The sequence below is a fragment of the Mixophyes fleayi genome, chromosome 4, assembly GCF_038048845.1.
Source record: "Mixophyes fleayi isolate aMixFle1 chromosome 4, aMixFle1.hap1, whole genome shotgun sequence".
In the NCBI taxonomy this organism is placed as follows: domain Eukaryota; kingdom Metazoa; phylum Chordata; class Amphibia; order Anura; family Limnodynastidae; genus Mixophyes; species Mixophyes fleayi.
This window is the reverse complement of record NC_134405.1, coordinates 26,739-51,080: the sequence shown is the minus strand read 5'-3', so window position 1 is coordinate 51,080 and position 24,342 is coordinate 26,739. Positions and strand designations below refer to the sequence as shown.

The 24,342-nt window shown below is 48.1% G+C and overlaps 1 protein-coding gene across 1 annotated transcript; it reads left to right on the top strand.

Moving 5' to 3' along the window:
- The first annotated feature begins 257 nt into the window (after positions 1–257).
- Positions 258–24,342, top strand: POLR2A (RNA polymerase II subunit A). Its single transcript, XM_075206082.1, has 29 exons — positions 258–452; positions 8,032–8,164; positions 8,307–8,443; positions 8,535–8,708; positions 12,826–13,107; positions 13,708–13,869; positions 14,271–14,491; positions 14,690–14,822; positions 15,142–15,266; positions 15,342–15,552; positions 15,747–15,956; positions 16,049–16,217; positions 16,659–16,753; positions 16,839–17,042; positions 17,117–17,339; positions 17,483–17,666; positions 17,757–17,928; positions 18,009–18,114; positions 18,353–18,558; positions 18,900–19,124; positions 19,211–19,457; positions 19,619–19,719; positions 20,689–20,793; positions 21,138–21,320; positions 21,399–21,602; positions 21,686–21,872; positions 22,085–22,198; positions 22,341–22,490; positions 22,720–24,342. The coding sequence occupies exons 1-29, from the start codon at positions 366–368 to the stop codon at positions 23,874–23,876; spliced, it is 5,907 nt and encodes a 1,968-aa protein (XP_075062183.1). The 5' UTR covers positions 258–365; the 3' UTR covers positions 23,877–24,342.

Below are 24,342 nucleotides of genomic sequence, written 5' to 3'. Positions count from 1 at the left end.
ATGACAGCCGCACAGGTCCGTACTCTTGTAGACCCGCCCCCTAAGCATTTCTCCCGCTGAATCTTACACAACTTCTTACGTAACCACTCGGAAATTCCCGAACAGGCCTCGCTGCTCCACTACGCATGCGTCTTCATTCGTCATCAAGCTCTGTGCAGCTAACCAATAGTAGCGGAGAACACAGCGTCAGCCTCCTGGAGAGCGGGCCGGGCGACCCCGTACATAGCTGTACGATCTATATAAGAGGACGCAGAGCGCAGAGAGCTTCAGTTGGGCTGTGGGCAGCAGCGGCGGCGGAGATCTGGAAGAGGAACCGCTGGGCTCGGAGACCCTGTATTGTATAACGTTAGAGAAACACCGCTGACATGCACGGTCTGCCCACCGGAGACAGCGCCTGCCCGCTGCGCCTCATTAAGCGGGTTCAGTTCGGCGTTCTAGGCCCGGACGAACTGGTAAGCGAGGGGGCGGGGCGTCGCGAGAGGGGCGGGGATATACCCGGAAGCTGAGATGGGTGTTGTGATGGCGGAGCCGTGTTGTGTCTACGATGTGTCCCGGTCCTAGCGGTGCTGTGTATCCCATCTACTAGTCCTAGCGGTGCTGTGTATCCCATCTACTAGTCCTAGCGGTGCTGTGTATCTCATCTACTAGTCCTAGCGGTGCTGTGTATCTCATACTGGTCCTAGCGGTGCTGTGTATCTCATACTGGTCCTAGCGGTGCTGTGTATCTCATACTGGTCCTAGCGGTGCTGTGTATCTCATACCGGTCCTAGCGGTGCTGTGTATCCCATCTACTAGTCCTAGCGGTGCTGTGTATCTCATACTGGTCCTAGCGGTGCTGTGTATCTCATACTGGTCCTAGCGGTGCTGTGTATCCCATCTACTAGTCCTAGCGGTGCTGTGTATCTCATCTACTAGTCCTAGCGGTGCTGTGTATCTCATCTACTAGTCCTAGCGGTGCTGTGTATCTCATCTACTAGTCCTAGCGGTGCTGTGTATCCCATCTACTAGTCCTAGCGGTGCTGTGTATCTCATACTAGTCCTAGCGGTGCTGTGTATCCCATCTGCTGGTCCTAGCGGTGCTGTGTATCTCATACTGGTCCTAGCGGTGCTGTGTATCTCATACTGGTCCTAGCGGTGCTGTGTATCTCATACCGGTCCTAGCGGTGCTGTGTATCCCATCTACTAGTCCTAGCGGTGCTGTGTATCTCATACTAGTCCTAGCGGTACTGTGTATCTCATACTGGTCCTAGCGGTGCTGTGTATCCCATCTACTAGTCCTAGCGGTGCTGTGTATCCCATCTACTAGTCCTAGCGGTGCTGTGTATCCCATCTACTAGTCCTAGCGGTGCTGTGTATCCCATCTACTAGTCCTAGCGGTGCTGTGTATCTCATACTAGTCCTAGCGGTGCTGTGTATCCCATCTACTAGTCCTAGCGGTGCTGTGTATCCCATCTACTAGTCCTAGCGGTGCTGTGTATCTCATCTACTAGTCCTAGCGGTGCTGTGTATCCCATCTGCTGGTCCTAGCGGTGCTGTGTATCTCATACTGGTCCTAGCGGTGCTGTGTATCTCATACTGGTCCTAGCGGTGCTGTGTATCTCATACCGGTCCTAGCGGTGCTGTGTATCCCATCTACTAGTCCTAGCGGTGCTGTGTATCCCATCTGCTGGTCCTAGCGGTGCTGTGTATCTCATACTGGTCCTAGCGGTGCTGTGTATCCCATCTACTAGTCCTAGCGGTGCTGTGTATCCCATCTACTAGTCCTAGCGGTGCTGTGTATCCCATCTACTAGTCCTAGCGGTGCTGTGTATCCCATCTACTAGTCCTAGCGGTGCTGTGTATCCCATCTACTAGTCCTAGCGGTGCTGTGTATCCCATCTGCTGGTCCTAGCGGTGCTGTGTATCCCATCTACTAGTCCTAGCGGTGCTGTGTATCCCATCTACTAGTCCTAGCGGTGCTGTGTATCCCATCTACTAGTCCTAGGGATCTGCTTTATATATACTGGTCCTAGCGGTGCTGTGTATCTCATACTGGTCCTAGCGGTGCTGTGTATCCCATCTACTAGTCCTAGCGGTGCTGTGTATCTCATACTGGTCCTAGCGGTGCTGTGTATCCCATCTGCTGGTCCTAGCGGTGCTGTGTATCTCATACTGGTCCTAGCGGTGCTGTGTATCTCATACTGGTCCTAGCGGTGCTGTGTATCTCATACCGGTCCTAGCGGTGCTGTGTATCCCATCTGCTGGTCCTAGCGGTGCTGTGTATCTCATACTGGTCCTAGCGGTGCTGTGTATCCCATCTACTGGTCCTAGCGGTGCTGTGTGCGCGCCAAGTACTGGTCCTAGCGGTGCTGTGTATCCCATCTACTAGTCCTAGCGGTGCTGTGTATCCCATCTACTAGTCCTAGCGGTGCTGTGTATCTCATACTGGTCCTAGCGGTGCTGTGTATCTCATACTGGTCCTAGCGGTGCTGTGTGTCTCATACTGGTCCTAGCGGTGCTGTGTATCTCATACCGGTCCTAGCGGTGCTGTGTATCTCATACTGGTCCTAGCGGTGCTGTGTATCCCATCTGCTGGTCCTAGCTGTGCTGTGTATCCCATCTACTAGTCCTAGCGGTGCTGTGTATCTCATACTAGTCCTAGCGGTGCTGTGTATCCCATCTGCTGGTCCTAGCGGTGCTGTGTATCCCATCTGCTGGTCCTAGCGGTGCTGTGTATCCCATCTGCTGGTCCTAGCGGTGCTGTGTATCCTATCTGCTGGTCCTAGCGGTGCTGTGTATCCCATCTAATAGTCCTAGCGGTGCTGTGTATCCCATCTAATAGTCCTAGCGGTGCTGTGTATCCCATCTAATAGTCCTAGCGGTGCTGTGTATCCCATCTAATAGTCCTAGCGGTGCTGTGTATCCCATCTGCTGGTCCTAGCGGTGCTGTGTATCCCATCTAATAGTCCTAGCGGTGCTGTGTATCCCATCTAATAGTCCTAGCGGTGCTGTGTATCCCATCTAATAGTCCTAGCGGTGCTGTGTATCCCATCTGCTGGTCCTAGCGGTGCTGTGTATCCCATCTAATAGTCCTAGCGGTGCTGTGTATCCCATCTAATAGTCCTAGCGGTGCTGTGTATCCCATCTAATAGTCCTAGCGGTGCTGTGTATCCCATCTAATAGTCCTAGCGGTGCTGTGTATCCCATCTGCTGGTCCTAGCGGTGCTGTGTATCCCATCTGCTGGTCCTAGCGGTGCTGTGTATCTCATACTGGTCCTAGCGGTGCTGTGTATCTCATACTGGTCCTAGCGGTGCTGTGTATCTCATACTGGTCCTAGCGGTGCTGTGTATCTCATACTGGTCCTAGCGGTGCTGTGTGTCTCATACTGGTCCTAGCGGTGCTGTGTGTCTCATACTGGTCCTAGCGGTGCTGTGTGTCTCATACTGGTCCTAGCGGTGCTGTGTGTCTCATACTGGTCCTAGCGGTGCTGTGTATCTCATACTGGTCCTAGCGGTGCTGTGTATCCCATCTGCTGGTCCTAGCTGTGCTGTGTATCCCATCTACTAGTCCTAGCGGTGCTGTGTATCTCATACTAGTCCTAGCGGTGCTGTGTATCCCATCTGCTGGTCCTAGCGGTGCTGTGTATCCTATCTGCTGGTCCTAGCGGTGCTGTGTATCCCATCTAATAGTCCTAGCGGTGCTGTGTATCCCATCTAATAGTCCTAGCGGTGCTGTGTATCCCATCTAATAGTCCTAGCGGTGCTGTGTATCCCATCTAATAGTCCTAGCGGTGCTGTGTATCCCATCTAATAGTCCTAGCGGTGCTGTGTATCCCATCTAATAGTCCTAGCGGTGCTGTGTATCCCATCTAATAGTCCTAGCGGTGCTGTGTATCTCATACTGGTCCTAGCGGTGCTGTGTATCCCATCTACTAGTCCTAGCGGTGCTGTGTATCCCATCTACTAGTCCTAGCGGTGCTGTGTATCCCATCTACTAGTCCTAGCGGTGCTGTGTATCCCATCTAATAGTCCTAGCGGTGCTGTGTATCCCATCTGCTGGTCCTAGCGGTGCTGTGTATCCCATCTAATAGTCCTAGCGGTGCTGTGTATCCCATCTAATAGTCCTAGCGGTGCTGTGTATCTCATACTGGTTCTAGCGGTGCTGTGTATCCCATCTACTAGTCCTAGCGGTGCTGTGTATCCCATCTACTAGTCCTAGCGGTGCTGTGTATCCCATCTACTAGTCCTAGCGGTGCTGTGTATCCCATCTACTAGTCCTAGCGGTGCTGTGTATCCCATCTACTAGTCCTAGCGGTGCTCTGTATCCCATCTACTAGTCCTAGCGGTGCTGTGTATCCCATCTACTAGTCCTAGCGGTGCTGTGTATCTCATACTAGTCCTAGCGGTGCTGTGTATCCCATCTACTAGTCCTAGCGGTGCTGTGTATCTCATACTGGTCCTAGCGGTGCTGTGTATCTCATACTGGTCCTAGCGGTGCTGTGTATCCCATCTACTAGTCCTAGCGGTGCTGTGTATCTCATACCGGTCCTAGCGGTGCTGTGTATCCCATCTGCTGGTCCTAGCGGTGCTGTGTATCTCATACTGGTCCTAGGGATCTGCTCTATATATACCGGTCCTAGCGGTGCTGTGTATCTCATACTGGTCCTAGCGGTGCTGTGTATCTCATACTGGTCCTAGGGATCTGCTCTATATATACTGGTCCTAGCGGTGCTGTGTATCTCATACTGGTCCTAGCTGTGCTGTGTATCCCATCTACTAGTCCTAGCGGTGCTGTGTATCTCATACTAGTCCTAGCGGTGCTGTGTGCGCGCCAAGTACTGGTCCTAGCGGTGCTGTGTATCTCATACTGGTCCTAGCGGTGCTGTGTATCTCATACTGGTCCTAGCGGTGCTGTGTATCTCATACTGGTCCTAGCGGTGCTGTGTATCCCATCTACTAGTCCTAGCGGTGCTGTGTATCCCATCTACTAGTCCTAGCGGTGCTGTGTATCTCATACTAGTCCTAGCGGTGCTGTGTATCCCATCTACTAGTCCTAGCGGTGCTGTGTATCTCATCTACTAGTCCTAGCGGTGCTGTGTATCTCATCTACTAGTCCTAGCGGTGCTGTGTATCTCATCTACTAGTCCTAGCGGTGCTGTGTATCTCATCTACTAGTCCTAGCGGTGCTGTGTATCCCATCTACTAGTCCTAGCGGTGCTGTGTATCCCATCTACTAGTCCTAGCGGTGCTGTGTATCTCATACTGGTCCTAGCGGTGCTGTGTATCCCATCTACTAGTCCTAGCGGTGCTGTGTATCTCATACTGGTCCTAGCGGTGCTGTGTATCCTATCTGCTAGTCCTAGCGGTGCTGTGTATCTCATACTGGTCCTAGCGGTGCTGTGTATCTCATACCGGTCCTAGCGGTGCTGTGTATCTCATACCGGTCCTAGCGGTGCTGTGTATCCCATCTGCTGGTCCTAGCGGTGCTGTGTATCCCATCTGCTGGTCCTAGCGGTGCTGTGTATCCCATCTGCTGGTCCTAGCGGTGCTGTGTGTCCCATCTGCTGGTCCTAGCGGTGCTGTGTATCTCATACTGGTCCTAGGGATCTGCTTTATATATACTGGTCCTAGCGGTGCTGTGTATCCCATCTACTGGTCCTTGCGGTGCTGTGTGCGCGCCAAGTACTGGTCCTAGCGGTGCTGTGTATCCCATCTACTAGTCCTAGGGATCTGCTCTATATATACTGGTCCTAGCGGTGCTGTGTATCCCATCTACTAGTCCTAGGGATCTGCTCTATATATACTGGTCCTAGCGGTGCTGTGTATCCCATCTACTAGTCCTAGGGATCTGCTTTATATATACTGGTCCTAGCGGTGCTGTGTATCTCTTGTACTAGTCCTAGTGGTGCTGTATTCAGCCTGACCTGCCCTCCCGTTATGTCTGCACCTAGCGGGGCTGAGCCCCCAAACCCTGTCCTAGCGGTGCTCTGCATGCATGTGTAGTGTAATCAAAATAAAACCGAGAAAAACCTCTTGAATACAGTCTTGTAGAGTGTCGGCTTGCATGCCCTGCTCCCTGTAATGTCTGTTTATTATCCAGTCTTTAGGTATCATTGGTCCTGGAGAATAAGTACTTGTTAATACTGAGCACCTATCACCTTATCTGTCCTAACGTCCCACCAGAATGTACACATCTAGCTACAAAACTAATGCTGCCAACATTAGAGCCATGGTAGATGGGGATGCATTTAAACATTTTTATTAAATGACATCTAGTTGTATAGTCATTGTGATATAATTACACCCCTAAAAACAGATAGCTGGTGAGTCACAATGGCTTAGAGGAGGCCAGAAATGTAATGTTATGAACCAACCTGCTTAAATCTCACTCCTATGAGAAGTTATAACAATAAATAACTTCACAACACACAAATAGCTGCAACAATAAAATATATTAATAAATGTAACAAATATAACTACTTGGTATAGTGATATTGGAAATATCTAGTTGGTAAAAGGGTGACAAATACTGACTATAGCTAATATGAGGTTTTATACTGTTTAGCAAATTCTATTTAGTTTGGAATGATTTTAGATGTGCATAAATAGTATTTTAGCGGATTGTGTACTGACTGCCCCATAAGACTATTTCTTTCTTTGATATACAGTACAGATGGCATGAGATAATGTCATCCTCCGTTTATGTTTATCCACCGAAGAATGACCAGATCCCTAATAAAGGATAAATCGGGGAGGTCCACATTAGTGCGGATATTGACCATTTCTTTACAATATGATGCCTGGAAATGATCAGGAAGCTGAAGAAACAGGGCCAGTCTGCCGCCTTCATGTGGTGTGTGTGACCAAGCTTACTGCGCTTGGACATACAACTTACTAAACGGAAATCTCTGATGGGCCATAGACACAGCTCTCTGGTTTCCTTGTTTTATGTGAAATATAAAAAATGAGAGCCTACCATTCCTCCTCCTAATTCCAACCCCATACTGGCCTGGCCCCCATACACTCACTTTCTCGCTCTGTCACCCCTCCCCTTTACACTGTAAGCTCTCATGAACAGCGCCCTCCCTCCTCATCCACCTGTCAGTGTTGTGCTCCTTGTATGTCCAATTCTTTGCCTCTGACACATTCTGATCCAGAATCCTGGCGAGATGTCTTGTTCAGAGATTTTATAAGCACCACTGCAATCACATTTGACCCCTGTATTAATACTACAAAACCCCTGCTTCTGTAGGATCTCACAGTAAAGCATTGCATTTAGCTGTGTATGTCCCACCCTGGGCTTCTCTACGAAGCTATGAGCTGTATAGCATCAGTACAGGACCCCTGTGAGCCCCTCTAGTAATACTACCAAACCCCTGCTTCTGTAGGATCTCACAGTAAAGCATTGCATTTAGCTGTGTGTGTCCCACCCTGGGCTTCTCTACTAAGCTTTGAGCTGTATAGCATCAGTACAGGGCCCCTGTGAGCCCCTCTAGTAATACTACCAAACCCCTGCTTCTGTAGGATCTCACAGTAAAGCATTGCATTTAGCTGTGTGTGTCCCACCCTGGGCTTCTCTACGAAGCTATGAGCTGTATAGCATCAGTACAGGGCCCCTGTGAGCCCCTCTAGTAATACTACCAAACCCCTGCTTCTGTAGGATCTCACAGTAAAGCATTGCATTTAGCTGTGTGTGTCCCACCCTGGGCTTCCCTACTAAGCTTTGAGCTGTATAGCATCAGTACAGGGCCCCTGTGAGCCCCTCTAGTAATGGATCACACTGGAAAACTTTATCTGCAAACTTGGGAAATGTTTTATTTTTGGTTTGTTGTTTTTTTGTACTAGTTTTGTGGGGGTTCAGGCAGAGTGGTCTGTTCAGAGCGAGAGTGGTGTAGCTATGCTAAATGACCCCCCCATTCCTTAGGTCTGTCCCTGGGTTCAGTTTGGAGGAACTCTATGTTTTCGCATGGAAGAGCAGCTGTTACAATAACATAATCCATGTAACTGGATCTGGTCATGTAAGTAAACTGCTTTGTTTTGCTGGTCTTTCAGAAACGCATGTCTGTCACAGAAGGTGGAATTAAATACCCTGAGACAACTGAGGGTGGACGTCCAAAACTCGGGGGATTAATGGACCCTCGACAGGGTGTGGTTGAAAGGACTGGACGATGTCAGACATGTGCAGGTGAAGTAGAATATATCTAATATCCAGGTATTGGAGTAATTGACTTACTGTCATCACGATTAATGGGGGACAGTGGTGAAGGCACTAGTAATAGTTTCCTTCTCTGATGCCTCCATTGTAACATCTTTCTCGCTCTACGCAGGAAACATGACTGAGTGTCCGGGGCACTTTGGACACATCGAACTTGCTAAGCCGGTCTTCCACGTGGGCTTTCTGGTAAAGACAATGAAAGTTTTACGGTGTGTCTGCTTTTTCTGCTCCAAACTGTTGGTCGATGCGGTGAGTTTTGTCTTTACTTGGAATTACTGGTAGTCTTATAACCTAAACTGCATATCATGTCGGTGTCGGACAATTTCCTTTTGTTTTACAGAATAATCCCAAAATTAAAGACATTCTGATTAAATCCAAAGGCCAGCCTAAAAAGCGTCTAACGCACGTGTACGAGCTCTGCAAAGGGAAAAACATCTGTGAAGGTGGAGAAGAAATGGACAATAAGTTTGGTGTGGAACAGAACGAAGGAGATGAGGACATTACGAAGGAGAAGGTGACATAGTATATCCTACGCACTGGGTTTTACCAGTCTGGAAACACCACAAGTCACCCCAGTGTGTGTGTGTATATAGACCACACAGTTTTCGGGGTCACTTGGCCTCTGGGTGACATGATGCATAATGTTTACTTTGTTATCAGGGTATATGTTTTGTGTAAGTGTCTTTATAAAACATGTTTCTTCAGTGGAACCTTCCAGGCAGGATATTATCCTTTATTTGTTGGGCTCCACAAGGTATCCGCAGCGCCGTACACAGTACAAACAGTAGTACAAAACGGTGATAAAATACAAAACAATAAACGCAAAGTACCAATGCTTCAGGAACTCCAGGGAGACATATGGAGTAAAGACAGAGCAGAAGAACCGGTGTGGGGAGGGGAGGGGGGGACCTGCTCGTAAGAGCTTACATCCTAAGGAAGGGTGGAACAAAAACGGGCACGAGGGGGAGAGAAGAGAGGGGCCAGGGGAGAGAGGGAGAACAAGAAGAGTGGATGAGGAGTTAGGTGGATGGTTGGTAGGCTTTAAGGAAGAAGTGGGTTTCAAGTGCCAGTTTGAAGGACCACAGGTTGGGGGAGAGACGGATGGAGCGAGGGAGGTCGTTCCAGTGCAGAGGGGCAGCTCGGGAGAAGTCCTGGATTCTAGAGTGGGAAGAGGTGATCAGAGTGGAGGAGAGGCGACTGTCATTGGCCGAGCGCAGGGAGTGGGCCGGAGTGTGAATGGTGAGGAGGTTAGAGATATAGGGGAGCAGTAGATTGGGAGAGAGCTTTGTAAGTGGTGGTGAGGAGTTTGAAAAGGATCCTGTAGGGGAAGGGGAGCCAGTGTAGGGCGTGGTAGAGAGGGGAGGCAGAGGAGGAGCGGCGTGAGAGAAAGATGAGTTGAGCAGCTGCATTGAGAACGGAGCGGAGGGAGGCCAGTGAGGAGAAGGTTGCAGTAGTCGGGGCGGGAGATGATGAGTGAATGGATGATTGTTTTGGTGGCATCTTGAGAGAGGAAGGGCCTGATGCGGGCAATGTTGCGCAGTTGGAAGCGACAGGCTTGGCCAAGGGATTGGGCGTGGGGGGCAAAGGAGAGAGAGAGAGAGGAGTCAACGGTGACACCCAGGCATCAGATTTGGGTGACAGAGGAGATGGTAGTGTTGACAATGATAGAGAGGTTGTGGTGGGAGGAGAGTCTGGGTGAGGGAAGACAATAAGTTCAGTTTTAGAGATATTGATTTTGAAAAAAGAGTGAGGACATCCAGGAGGAGATGGCAGAGAGGCAGTCAGATACACGAGAGAGGAGGGTGGAAGAGAGATCTGGAGAAGAGATGTAGAGTTGGATGTCGTCAGCATAAAGGTGATACTGAAGACCAAAGGAGGTGATAAGAGCACCGAGGGAGGAAGTGTAGAGCGAAAAGAGAAGGTGGTCGAGAACAGAGCCCTGGTGGACGCCAACCGGGGGAGAGGGTGGAGGAGCCAGAAATGGAGACAGAGAAGGTGCGGTTGGCGAGGTAAGAGCAGAACCAGGCATGGACTGAGCCAGAGGCCAAGAGAGAGAAGAGTTTGCAGAAGAAGGGGGTGATCCACGGTGTCAAAGGCCGCGGAGAGGACAAGGAGGATGATTATGGAGAAGTGACCCTTGGATTTGGCTGAAAGGAGGAGGTCATTGGTAACTTTGGCCAGGGCAGTTTCAGTGGATTGGGGGGGGGGGGTAACCAGAGTGGAAGAGGGTCAAGGAGGGAATAGTCTGAGAGGTATCTGGTGAGGCGACAGCAGACTATCCGTTCAAGTAATTTGGAGGCGTAGGGGAGAAGTGAGATGGGGCGATAATTGGCAAGGGAGTTGGGGTCAAGTTTGGGTTTTTTGAGGATAGGAGAGATAAGAGTGTGTTTAAAAGAGGAGGGTACTACACCAGAGAAGAGTGATAGGTTGAAAAGGTGAGCAAGGTGTAGGAGCAGGCAGTGGGAGAGAGAGCGGAGGAGATTAGAGGGGATGGGATCGAGAGGACAGGTAGAGGGTGGAGAGGAAAGAATGAGGGAGTGAACTTCTTCGCCAGATGTGGGACAGAAGGAGCACCAGAGTTGGTTGTTGGAGGAGGGATGGGGGCAGTGGGAGAGGGGTTGGAGGAGATGTTGAGTCTGATGGCCCCAATTTTGGAAGAGAAAAAAGTGGCGGTCAGCAGCGGAGAAGGAAAGTGGGACAGAAGGAGGGGGGGGGGATAAAGGAGGGAGTTGAAGGTGGCGGGGATTAGAAGATTGAGAAGAAATAAGGGACTTAAAGATTTGTTTAGCAAGGGAGAGGGCAGAGCAGAATGAGGAGAGGATAAATTTAAAGTGAAGGAAGTCAGCCAGGGAGCGAGATTTCCTCCAGAGGCGTTCCGCCGTGCAAGAGCACCTTTGGAGGAAGCGGGTGAGTTTGGAGTGCCAAGGTTGGGGCATAATGCGTCGGCGGATAGGAGAGGCAGGGGCGACTGCATCCAAGGCAGTAGTGAGGGAATAGTTTTAGAGCGAGGCCGCTATGTCAGGGCAGGCCAGAGAGGGAAGGGGGTAAAGGAGAGAATCAAGTGAGGTGGAGAAAGAGGTAGGGTCAATCGCTTCAAGGTTGCATCTGGTGAGGGTAGATTTCGGCGGGGGGGGGGGGGGGGGGAGCAGGGGAGGAGAACAGAGTGAAGGAGAGGAGATGGTGGTCAGAGAGTGGGAAGGGGGTGATGGAGAGATCAGTGATGAGAGAAGACAAGGTCAAGGGAGTGGCCAAGACGGTGGGTGGGGGAGGAGGTCCACTGGGTGAGGCCTAGGGAGGTGGAGAAGGTGAGAAGTTTGATGGTGGCAGGGTCTGAGCAGTTGTCGATAGGGCTGTTGAAGTCGCCGAGTATGATGGAGGGGAGGTCAGAGGAAAGATAGTGGGGGAGCCAGGCGGCGAAGTTGTCCAGGAAAAGGGAGATGGGGCCAAGGGGGGATGGTAGATGAGAGACACGGAGGTGGATGGGAGAGAAGAGATGGATGGAGTGAACTTCAAAGGAGGAGAAAGAGAGGAAAGGTAAAGTGGGAATGACCCGAAAAGTACAGCAGTGAGATAGGAGGGGGCCCACACCACCACCAGGACGCTCATCCGGTCTGGTGGAGTGGGTGAAGGAGAGACCTTCATAGGAGAGGGCAGCAGGTGAGGCAGTATCAGGAGGAGTGAGCCAGGTTTCAGTGATGGCAAGAAGGTTAAGAGAGTTGGAGATGAAGAGGTCGTGGATGGAGGTCAGTTTGTTACGGATGGACCTTGCCTTCCAGAGGGCACATGAGAAGGGGACGGAAGGATGCGGGGAGATGCGGATAAGATTGTTAGGGTTGATGAAGCGAGGGGGAGAGAAGGGACCATGAGATAAAGGCTGGTGAGGATGGCTATGGGACAGGAGCGGGGTGGCATATTGCAAGATGGGGGACAGGAGTAGGAGAGAGGGCGGCAGTGGCTAGAGGAGAATAGCTGAGCTTAGTTGAATGAGGACTAACGGAGCAGAGAAAGACAGTGATTGGGATTATGTAGGCTGGTGGAACGGAGTGAAACAAAGGGCAGTGGCAAAACAATGAAGACAATAGAAGGTGAAGAAGAGTAGTGGCAAGGAGTGTAGACAATGTACAACGAAGGAGACTAAGATAACAGTCTAAATAATAAGTCTAAACAATAAAAGAACAGTCAGAACAATATAAACCACGTGTAGTGGAGAACAATATAGTACAGATGGAATAAATAAATTGGATAATTTGAGAAATTAAATTGATGGTAATTGAGATCGGGAGGGACCAGAGTTCCAGAGGGTAAGGACAAAGTTAGTTCAGAGTTCAGTTGGACCCGGGGAGGCAAAGTTTAGGTGAGTCCGGTAGGACTAGTGGTGGGGCCACGGGTGTGGTAGAGCCAGTGTAGACTGAGGAAACATTGGCAACATGAGGCAACCTAAGATGGAGGCTGGTGCTGAGGGGCAACAGAGTCACGGATAACATGGGGGAGAGGGACACAAATGGGCAAGTAAATGTAAGATTAAGCCGTGGCAGGTGGGGGCAGATAGAGGTGTGTGTGAACGCTGGCAAATCATGGTACTGTGGGTGTCCGCTGGTAAGATTGTGCCAACCTTAGCTGTCTTATTTCAGGGTCATGGTGGTTGTGGCCGATACCAGCCTCGTATCCGGCGTTCTGGGCTGGAGTTGAATGCGGAGTGGAAACATGTGAATGAAGACTCCCAGGAAAAGAAGATTCTGCTGAGTCCAGAGCGGGTGCATGAAATCTTCAAACGTATCACAGATGAAGAATGTTTCATTCTTGGCATGGAGCCGCGTTATGCACGGCCTGAGTGGCTCATTCTAACTGTCCTGCCAGTGCCCCCGCTGTCTGTGCGACCTGCTGTGGTCATGCAAGGGTCAGCCAGAAACCAGGTGTGTTGGTGGATTTGGTGAGGAGTGTATGGAAATGAAGCACATGGTTTTATTACTGAGTCTCCTGCACATTGAAACTGTCCCGCACTTCAGTCTTATTTCCATTCTCACAATGCACTAAATATTTCATGTGCTACACCCGTGGGTGGATCTATGCGATGTCTGTCTGTCTGTATGATGCCTGTCTGGGTGGTGCTGTATGATGCCTGTCTGGGGGGGGGGGGGGGGGGTGCTATTCCTGTGGGTAGTGCTGTAGGATGCCTGTCTGTGGGCTGTGCTATTCCTGCGGGTAGTGTTGTATGATGCCTGTCTGTGGGCTGTGCTATTCCTGTGGGTAGTGCTGTATGATGCCTGTCTGGGGGGGGTGCTATTCCTGTGGGTAGTGCTGTAGGATGCCTGTCTGTGGGCTGTGCTATTCCTGTGGGCTGTGCTATTCATGTGGGTAGTGCTGTAGGATGCCTGTCTAGTAGGGGCTTGGGGTGGAAGTGCTATGCATGGCTGCAGGTATGATGTGCATTGGGTGGTGACGGTACACACGGCTGTTTTATACAAGCCATTGGGCGAGGCCATTCTAGATTTCTCTTCCCTTGTTTGTTCCAGGATGATCTGACTCATAAACTGGCTGATATTGTGAAGATTAACAACCAGCTGAGACGTAATGAACAGAACGGAGCTGCAGCGCATGTCATTTTAGAGGATGTGAAACTACTGCAGTTCCATGTGGCAACAATGGTGGATAATGAGTTACCGGGACTACCCCGGGTAGGTTGTCAAAACTGCCAAGTAACATCTTGGTACCCTGAGAGTGTGTGTGTGTGTAAAATTTATATCTCTATTTGGCAGCATGTAAAGGGAATCTAGCAAATGAGTGTTTTACTGCTGGCATAGTCCCTTTATAATATATACAAAGACAATAACATGAATCTATGAAAAGTAAGCCCATAGAGAAGTGTTACACCTAACACGGCCTTCACAGTAATGATGGCAGAAAAGTTTCTTGTAGATGGAACTATAACAGATGGGGAAACATGAGAGCTGCGGGGCTACTGGCACAGTATAATGAGGGACATAGGGCTATCTGATAGTGGATATGGTAGTAATGAGGTTATAACACATAGTGCACACTTCCATGTGATGCCCATTAAGAAACGCTTTCTTTTCAGGCAATGCAAAAGTCTGGTCGCCCCCTTAAGTCTCTTAAGCAGCGGTTAAAGGGGAAGGAGGGACGTGTCCGAGGAAACCTGATGGGGAAACGTGTTGATTTCTCTGCTAGGACAGTTATTACACCTGACCCAAACCTTTCCATTGACCAAGTTGGAGTTCCAAGGTCGATTGCTGCAAACATGACCTTCCCAGAGATTGTGACCCCATTCAACATTGATCGGTGAGATTTCTGAAATAACTAAACGTTTACTTCTGCACTGCTTGGTATAGAGATAATCCGGTCTAGTAATACTCCCTGTCCCTAATCTGTACCCCTCTGTCACCCTATCCTTTACTCCCAATCCTGATGGCTTTAGTTCTCCTTTATATTAGGTAGTAACATTTCTGTAACTTTTATTGTTTAACAAATTGTTTTCAGGCTACAAGAGTTGGTGCGCCGTGGAAACAGTCAGTATCCGGGAGCCAAGTACATTATTAGAGATAACGGGGATCGAATTGACCTGCGATTCCACCCGAAACCCAGTGACCTGCATCTACAGATAGGTTATAAGGTGATATCTCTAATTCCTCTCAGTCACTGAATGCTCACATGAGCCATAACATTTACACTTACCCTACAGGTCTGTTACCCTCTCGGACAATATAACATTTCTCCAGTACAGTGTCATCCGTCTGTCCTGTCTAAATCAGTCTTCACACAACACAAATGGGCTGAAGTGATCTAGGGGTTAATGAGTCCTAATGCATCTTGTATTTGTCAGGGACAGATAACACGCTAGATGTTTGTTATCCTGGTGCCAGTGTTATGTCTGTCTGTATAAAAGGTGATCAGTAATATGGTTACTATTGTGCTGTTTGACTCCTCATTAGGTTGAGCGACATATGTGTGATGGGGATATAGTCATCTTCAACAGACAGCCCACATTGCACAAGATGTCTATGATGGGACACAGAGTCCGTATCCTGCCATGGTCTACGTTCCGACTCAACCTCAGGTGAGGCCTCCATCTGTGCTTTGTTGCATGAAGTTATTTTGGATCAGGTGTTTAGAAGTCTCTTTCTTTGTCCAGTGTCACCACTCCATATAATGCTGACTTTGATGGGGATGAGATGAATCTACACCTTCCACAGTCTCTGGAGACTCGGGCAGAGATTCAGGAGCTGGCAATGGTGCCCCGTATGATTGTCACTCCTCAGTCCAACAGGCCTGTCATGGGTATTGTGCAGGACTCCCTGACTGCTGTGCGCAAATTCACCAAGAGAGACGTATTTTTAGAAAGGGTGAGTAAAGTTTTTCTATAGACCATAGCTGAAACAAGAGGTGGTGGGCGGTGGTCTCTATATGCTTTAATACATCTGGAGGAATTTTATGATGCAGACTCCAGATGAGACTGTGGTTATAATGCCATTCCCAGACTTGTGTAAACCAGTTAGTAGATGTGGTGAAACATTGGATTGTTTGTCCTCTTTTCCAGGGGGAGGTTATGAATTTGCTCATGTTTCTCTCCACCTGGGAAGGCAAGGTTCCTCAGCCGGCCATCTTGAAGCCTCGTCCTCTTTGGACAGGAAAGCAGATTTTTTCTCTTATCATTCCGGGACACATTAATTGTATCCGGACTCACAGCACCCATCCGGATGAAGAAGACAGTGGCCCCTATAAGCACATTTCTCCAGGAGACACAAAGGTGGGTCAGGATGAGTGGCCCACTTTTCACACACTGTCCTTTGTGTGGGTTCCTGTGAATATATTACAACATCCTTCCATGTTTTTCTCCAGGTCATTGTAGAGAATGGAGAGTTGATTATGGGAATTTTGTGCAAGAAATCACTGGGGACATCGGCTGGATCGTTGGTGCACATTTCATACCTGGAAATGGGTCATGATACAACTCGTCTGTTCTATTCAAACATCCAGACTGTCATCAATAACTGGCTCCTGATAGAAGGTGTGTATCAGTAGCTGCAGTCTTATATAGTGTATTAGCAGATCAGTGTTTCTATAACAATGTGCTATATGTGATTGTGCTGGGTTCCTTTAATGTCGTGTGAGATACATGTTCTGTTTCCATACAGATATTTGGTTTCCTTTACATTAGGTCCACGAGAATGTAACTTGGTTCAAGAACAATCCCAGACATCCTAGTTGGTAGAACATGCCAAGTCCATGTTCATTGTTCCTGAATACACGGAGCTCTGTAGCGCAGTATTATAGGGGAAAGTACACACTGATGGGCTGTTTGTGAAACGCTGCTGATTATACAGTGTGTACCTGTACCCCACACATTTAGTTAGTTGGGGGTTGAATAGATAGTTACAAATGAACTCCTTGAGATCTGATGGTAAACGATTTGTCTGCAATTTGTCATATAATTATCTTTCTCTCTTAGGACACACTATTGGAATTGGAGACTCTATTGCTGATGCAAAGACTTACCAGGACATCCAGAACACCATCAAAAAAGCCAAGCAAGATGTGATAGAGGTGAGAACTGTGGGCTCCTCGGCGGCATAGGGCTCGTTTTGCCACAAGTTGCACGAGTCTTCCATTTTAATGTTCTTTTCTGCAGGTTATTGAAAAGGCACATAACAATGAGTTGGAGCCCACACCTGGAAACACCTTACGTCAGACATTCGAGAATCAAGTCAACCGAATCCTAAATGATGCCAGAGATAAAACTGGTTCATCTGCACAGAAATCACTATCTGAGTATAACAACTTCAAGTCCATGGTGGTGTCAGGAGCCAAGGGATCAAAGATTAATATCTCCCAGGTGAGGCCCTGTCTCATGGGTGGTTATGGTGGGACGACATGTGCCAATATAACTGCAAACCTTTCCCTTGCCAGGTCATTGCTGTCGTCGGCCAACAGAACGTGGAGGGTAAGCGCATCCCCTTTGGATTCAAGCATCGAACACTCCCTCATTTCATCAAGGATGATTACGGCCCAGAGAGCAGGGGCTTTGTGGAGAACTCCTACCTTGCTGGCCTCACTCCAACAGAGTTTTTCTTCCATGCCATGGGAGGAAGAGAAGGTCTTATTGACACAGCTGTGAAAACTGCCGAGACTGGTAAGGCTAGCTGCCATTGTAGTAACTTTTCTGTTCTGCTAATGGAGTCACATCTAGTGTTTTTAGTTAGGATGAAATTCCTAATTCATCCTTTGTACAATACCCAAAACACAGGTCTGAACCTCTGTTCCACTCCTATGTAGGTTACATCCAGCGACGTCTGATCAAATCTATGGAGTCTGTTATGGTTAAGTACGATGCTACAGTACGAAATTCCATAAATCAGGTGGTACAGCTGCGTTATGGGGAGGATGGACTGGCTGGAGAGGGGGTTGAATTCCAGAATTTGGCTACACTGAAACCCTCCAACAAAGCTTTTGAAAAGAAGTGAGTATTGGCACTTGTATGATGGTGATATATGGGGACTATTTCTATAGTAACAGTGGTGTAACCATGCAAATGAATTGTTCTCTTCAGGTTTAAGTTTGATTATGCCAACGAGCGTGCTTTGAGAAGGACATTGCAGGAAGATGTTGTGAAAGAGATTCTCAGCAATGCCAACATTCAGAATGAACTAGAGAAGGAATTTGAGAAGATGAAGGACGATAGAGAGGTTCTGAGGGTCATTTTCCCCACTGGTGACAGCAAGGTAACAATGATTGAGAATTGCAAAGGGACATAGTGACCTGATTACTGCATGCTTTGACATCTTATTTTTATACCTCATAGGTGGTTCTTCCATGTAATCTCCTGAGGATGATTTGGAATGCGCAGAAGATATTCCACATTAACACTCGGATGCCCTCAGATCTGCATCCTATCAAAGTGGTTGATGGTAAGGATGATTGGATTGGTTGCTAGATCTCTTCCTTATGTAAGTATGTTTTGGGGGGTTGTATTACAAGGAAGAAGGAATGACCCAGAATAGTGAAATGATTTCATCTACAGTATGCCTACATGCTAAGCTCGGCCATGGAGTTTCTGGATCTGCACTTTGTCTGTGTCCTATGTGAAATGAAGAGCTAGCTGGTCTATATACTGTCACGTCGATGACTCTTCTGTTGTCTCTCTAGGTGTCAAGGAGCTCAGTAAGAAGCTGGTGATTGTAAATGGGGCCGATCCTTTGAGTCGACAAGCGCAGGAAAATGCCACCCTCCTGTTTAACATCCATCTTCGCTCAACGCTGTGCAGCCGGAGGATGGTGGAGGAGTTCAGGCTGAGTTCTGAGGCCTTTGACTGGCTGCTAGGGGAGATTGAGTCCAAGTTCAACCAGGCTATTGTAAGAAACCTACAGATGTTGTGGTTGCTCTATATCTGAGCGAGAGAAATCGCCATAAGATGAGATACATACCTCTACTGTTCCATACCAGCATATTCGGGTGTGAGGAAGCCTAAATTATGGTGGACATTTGGCATAACAAGGTCCCTTTCATATAATGAATTTGTTCATAATGTCTTTTACAGGTTCCAACATGCCAGACCTGCAGAGAGTAATAAGAGACATTTAAAAATAAAATGGTGTCTATAATTTATAGCACTGCTGGACCATTAGAGGAGATGGGTACATAGATGAAAGAAGGTCCTGATGATATTTCTGTTTGACTTCTCTTTATCCCTCAGGCTCATCCAGGTGAGATGGTAGGAGCACTGGCCGCTCAGTCTCTGGGAGAGCCAGCCACTCAGATGACCCTGAACACCTTCCATTATGCCGGTGTCTCAGCCAAAAACGTCACTCTGGGAGTCCCACGTCTGAAAGAGCTGATCAATATTTCCAAGAAACCAAAGACTCCTTCTCTGACTGTCTTCTTGTTGGGCCAGTCTGCTCGGGATGCAGAAAGGGCAAAGGTCAGAAAAGGGTGTTTGACAAGTGTATGACAGCATTGATACCTTGGGGAAGCTTGTTTCTAAATATAAATGCTTTCTCTATGCAGGATATTCTGTGCCGCTTGGAGCACACAACACTGCGTAAGGTTACTGCCAATACAGCCATTTATTACGATCCAAATCCACAAAATACAGTGGTGGCAGAAGACCAAGAATGGGTAAATGTCTACTATGAAATGCCAGACTTTGATGTGACTAGAATCTCCCCCTGGCTGCTTCGTGTGGAGCTGGACCGAAAACACATGACTGATCGGAAACTGACCATGGAGCAGATCGCTGAGAAAATAAACGCTGGTTAGTATGTCCAAAATCCTCTTGGGGGGCCATTCCACCTTGTTCTGTTCCCCAATATTGCTGCTGGACAGTCGGCCTTCATTCCCCGTGATTGCCCTAAACATTGCTGATCTTTTATCGCTCTCTAGTACTCATTCATGTCCCTTTTTTTTTTTTTTCAGGTTTTGGAGATGATCTTAATTGCATATTTAATGACGATAATGCTGAAAAACTAGTTCTGAGAATCCGTATTATGAACAGTGAGGAGAACAAGATACAGGAGGTGAGTCTTTCTACCTGTATCACTCCCTTCCCACACACCTTATCTTCTCATTTTACTGACCTTCCCTTTCCCACACTCCTTGTCTATTTACCCTACTCTCCTCTCACACTCCTCGTTTATCTATCTGACCTCGCTCCCTTCCCACACTCCTTGTCTATTTACCCTACTCTCCCCTCACACTCCCCGTTTATCTATCTGACCTCGCTCCCTTCCCACACTCCTTGTCTATTTACCCTACTCTCCCCTCACACTCCTCGTTTATCTATCTGACCTCGCTCCCTTCCCACACTCCTTGTCTATTTACCCTACTCTCCTCTCACACTCCCCGTTTATCTATCTGACCTCGCTCCCTTCCCACACTCCTTGTCTATTTACCCTACTCTCCCCTCACACTCCTCGTTTATCTATCTGACCTCGCTCACTTCCCACACTCCTTGTCTATTTACCCTACTCTCCTCTCACACTTCTCGTTTATCTATCTGACCTCGCTCACTTCCCACACTCCTTGTCTATTTACCCTACTCTCCCCTCACACTCCTCGTTTATCTATCTGACCTCGCTCACTTCCCACACTCCTTGTCTATTTACCCTACTCTCCCCTCACACTCCTCGTTTATCTATCTGACCTCGCTCACTTCCCACACTCCTTGTCTATTTACCCTACTCTCCCCTCACACTCCCCGTTTATCTATCTGACCTCGCTCCCTTCCCACACTCCTTGTCTATTTACCCTACTCTCCCCTCACACTCCTCGTTTATCTATCTGACCTCGCTCCCTTCCCACACTCCTTGTCTATTTACCCTACTCTCCTCTCACACTCCTCGTTTATCTATCTGACCTCGCTCACTTCCCACACTCCTTGTCTATTTACCCTACTCTCCCCTCACACTCCCCGTTTATCTATCTGACCTCGCTCACTTCCGACACTCTTTTCCTTACTCCTTCTTACCATTTTATGTAACTTCCAGGAAGAAGAGGTTGTTGACAAGATGGATGATGACGTTTTCTTGCGTTGTATCGAGTCTAACATGCTGACAGACATGACTCTGCAGGGGATTGAGCAGATCAGCAAGGTAGGAGGATCTACAGTCATGTAAAGTGTACACTGTCTTTTAAATCTGCACTGGCTGCACTATTGTACATGAGACATTTACTTTACAATCTGTAATGATCAGATTCTTGCAATGTGCATAAAACTATTTGGAGAATGTCCACTCATATATCTCATTCAGTTAATTTCAAATCCTCCCTTGACAATGGTGTACATGGTGCTTGTGATTGTACCTGCTGACAGCCAGACACAAAAATAAGTGTCAGTGGACTACTCGCTTACACGGAACTCAACTAGGTCTCTGCTGGGTGAATCCTGTATGGTAAGAATCTATAGGGCAGTTGTAATTGGTTTATTTTCTGCTAGGTCTACATGCACTTGCCTCAGACTGACAACAAAAAGAAGATCATTATTACAGAAGACGGAGAGTTCAAGGCTCTACAGGAGTGGATCCTGGAGACAGATGGAGTCAGTCTGATGCGGGTCTTGAGTGAGAAAGACGTTGATCCTGTGAGGACCACATCAAATGACATTGTGGAGATATTCACAGTAAGTCTGAACTTGTCCCTTCCTCATTCTCATGTTTTCATTCCTGGCTTGAGCTCACATCCATCAACTTTCTCCTAGGTCCTTGGAATAGAGGCTGTCAGGAAAGCTCTAGAAAGAGAATTGTACCACGTCATCTCCTTTGATGGATCCTATGTAAACTATCGCCACTTGGCACTTCTGTGTGACACAATGACTTGTAGAGGACATTTGATGGCCATCACACGTCATGGGGTCAACAGGCAGGACACAGGACCACTTATGAAGTGTTCCTTTGAAGAGACGGTTAGTGTGTGCTCAGTCCTTGGTTCCCATTGTTAATAGTACTTGGTGTGACAAACTGACACTGCGGTTTTGGTTCTCCACAGGTCGATGTCATTATGGAAGCTGCAGCACACGGTGAAACCGATCCCATGAAGGGGGTGTCTGAGAATATTATGTTGGGACAGTTGGCCCCAGCTGGAACCGGCTGCTTTGACCTTTTACTGGATGCTGAGAAATGTAAATTTGGGATGGAAATTCCTACAAATATCCCAGGTCTTGGAGCTGCAGGACGTAAGTTGAAGTAACATATAAAATCTAGTTAGGGGTGGAGGTGGCTGCAATGTGGTGCATCCAGGATGGGTGGGGGTACGCGGCCGCAATGTGGGTCTGAGTGTGCTTGGAGGCGGCCAGAATGGTGGGTCGAATCTGTTGCCTTGTCAATGTCTCGAACACCAGTTCTCTGGTCCAGGCTTTTTAATATCTTGTTTTGCTTTTCTTTTTAGCAACTGGAATGTTTTTTGGAACAGCCCCAAGCCCAATGGGGGGTATGTCACCAGCTATGACCCCATGGAACCAGGGTGCTACACCAGCATATGGCGCATGGTCCCCAAGTCTAGGTATGTTTCCACCTCTGGACGAATAAAACTGAAGGCAGATTAAACCTCACCTATGAAACGCTGTAAGCGTATGACACCTAAAGATGGAGTCTGCATGTAGACCTACAGTATAGTCACCCACAAATGACCTCTTCTCTTCCAGGAAGTGGTATGACCCCTGGAGCTGCTGGCTTCTCTCCCAGTGCAGCTTCTGATGCCAGTGGCTTCAGTCCAGGATATTCCCCTGCATGGTCTCCCACTCCTGGCTCACCTGGATCCCCGGGACCGTCAAGTCCCTACATTCCTTCCCCAGGTAAGTGTGTCTTCCGTGTACTGAGTATATGTCCTTCCACCTTGTAGATAGTTTCTCTAGGTCTCTCTATACATAGGGTTGGATACACTGGACACTGTCTGGTCCTGTACTTTATTGTACATCAGGGAGATGATGTTTGGAAATAAAACATAGTGCCGCAGTGCTTAAATATCTCTAATATCAGGAACTTATTGTACCTTACACAAGTGTTACATTTCTTTCCCTGCAGGTGGTGCAATGTCACCAAGTTATTCCCCCACCTCTCCTGCTTATGAGCCAAGAAGTCCTGGAGGATACACCCCTCAAAGTCCTAGTTACTCCCCCACTTCACCTTCCTACAGTCCGACTTCCCCCTCATATTCTCCTGCAAGCCCTAATTATAGCCCCACCTCTCCAAGCTATTCCCCCACCTCTCCTAGCTATTCTCCTACAAGTCCTAGTTATTCTCCAACATCTCCCAGTTATAGCCCAACAAGCCCAAGTTACAGCCCTACTTCTCCAAGCTATTCCCCAACGTCTCCCAGCTATTCTCCTACATCTCCCAGCTATTCTCCAACATCTCCCAGTTACAGCCCAACATCTCCCAGTTACTCGCCCACAAGTCCCAGTTATTCGCCCACTTCTCCTAGTTACTCGCCTACGTCTCCCAGTTATTCTCCCACAAGCCCCAGTTACTCGCCCACTTCTCCCAGTTATTCTCCTACATCACCATCATACAGTCCAACATCTCCCTCCTACTCCCCAACCTCTCCTAACTACTCACCATCTTCTCCAAATTACACACCCACTTCTCCAAGTTACAGTCCCACTTCTCCCAGTTACAGCCCTACCTCTCCAAATTATAGCCCCACGAGCCCAAGTTATTCACCAACATCCCCCAGTTACTCTCCTTCCAGCCCGCGTTACACGCCACAATCTCCAAGCTATACTCCCAGTTCGCCCAGCTACAGCCCCAGTTCACCCAGTTACTCCCCAACAAGCCCAAAATACACACCCACAAGCCCTTCTTACAGTCCAAGCTCCCCAGAGTACACTCCGACTTCTCCCAAGTATTCTCCGACTTCTCCCAAATACTCGCCAACTTCTCCCAAGTACTCGCCAACCTCCCCCACTTATTCTCCAACAACACCCAAGTACTCCCCTACATCACCAACTTATTCCCCAACCTCCCCTGTCTATACTCCTACTTCCCCCAAATACTCTCCTACTTCCCCTACTTATTCACCAACCTCTCCCAAGTATTCGCCAACTTCACCTACTTACTCTCCAACCAGTCCAAAGGGCTCCACTTACTCTCCTACATCACCTGGATACAGTCCAACGTCGCCCACATACAGTCTTACAAGTCCAGCTATCAGTCCAGATGATAGCGATGAAGAGAACTGAGTGTTCTGATGTCGGAGACATCACCTGCACCCAACATCTCGTGTGTGGTTAGCCTGGACAGTGACATAACTTCACACCAGCGTAAAATGGTTGCATTTCTTGAATTTGTTGACTCTTTTATTGCCTCTATACCCTACTGGCTTAGGTTTGAGATTTTATAATATAACTATTGTGGTCTGAACATGACCTTATATCTTCTGGCCAAATTGTATCAGGCTTATGCCTATTTCAGCATAATCAAGAATAAAGAGGTTATAGATGTGTGTCCTTTATACCTGCAAACCATACTCTCAGCCTTTATAGCTGCACAAATTATTTATAGATTATCAGGAGGAGGGCGAAGGGATTGATTTCGTATTTCCTTGCATCTGTCATTCTGCAAAGATTGTGCTGAGGTTTTTTTTGAAATGTTAATAAATGTCTAAAGTAAAATTCTGTACTTCTAAATAAATAACTTGTTGATAAA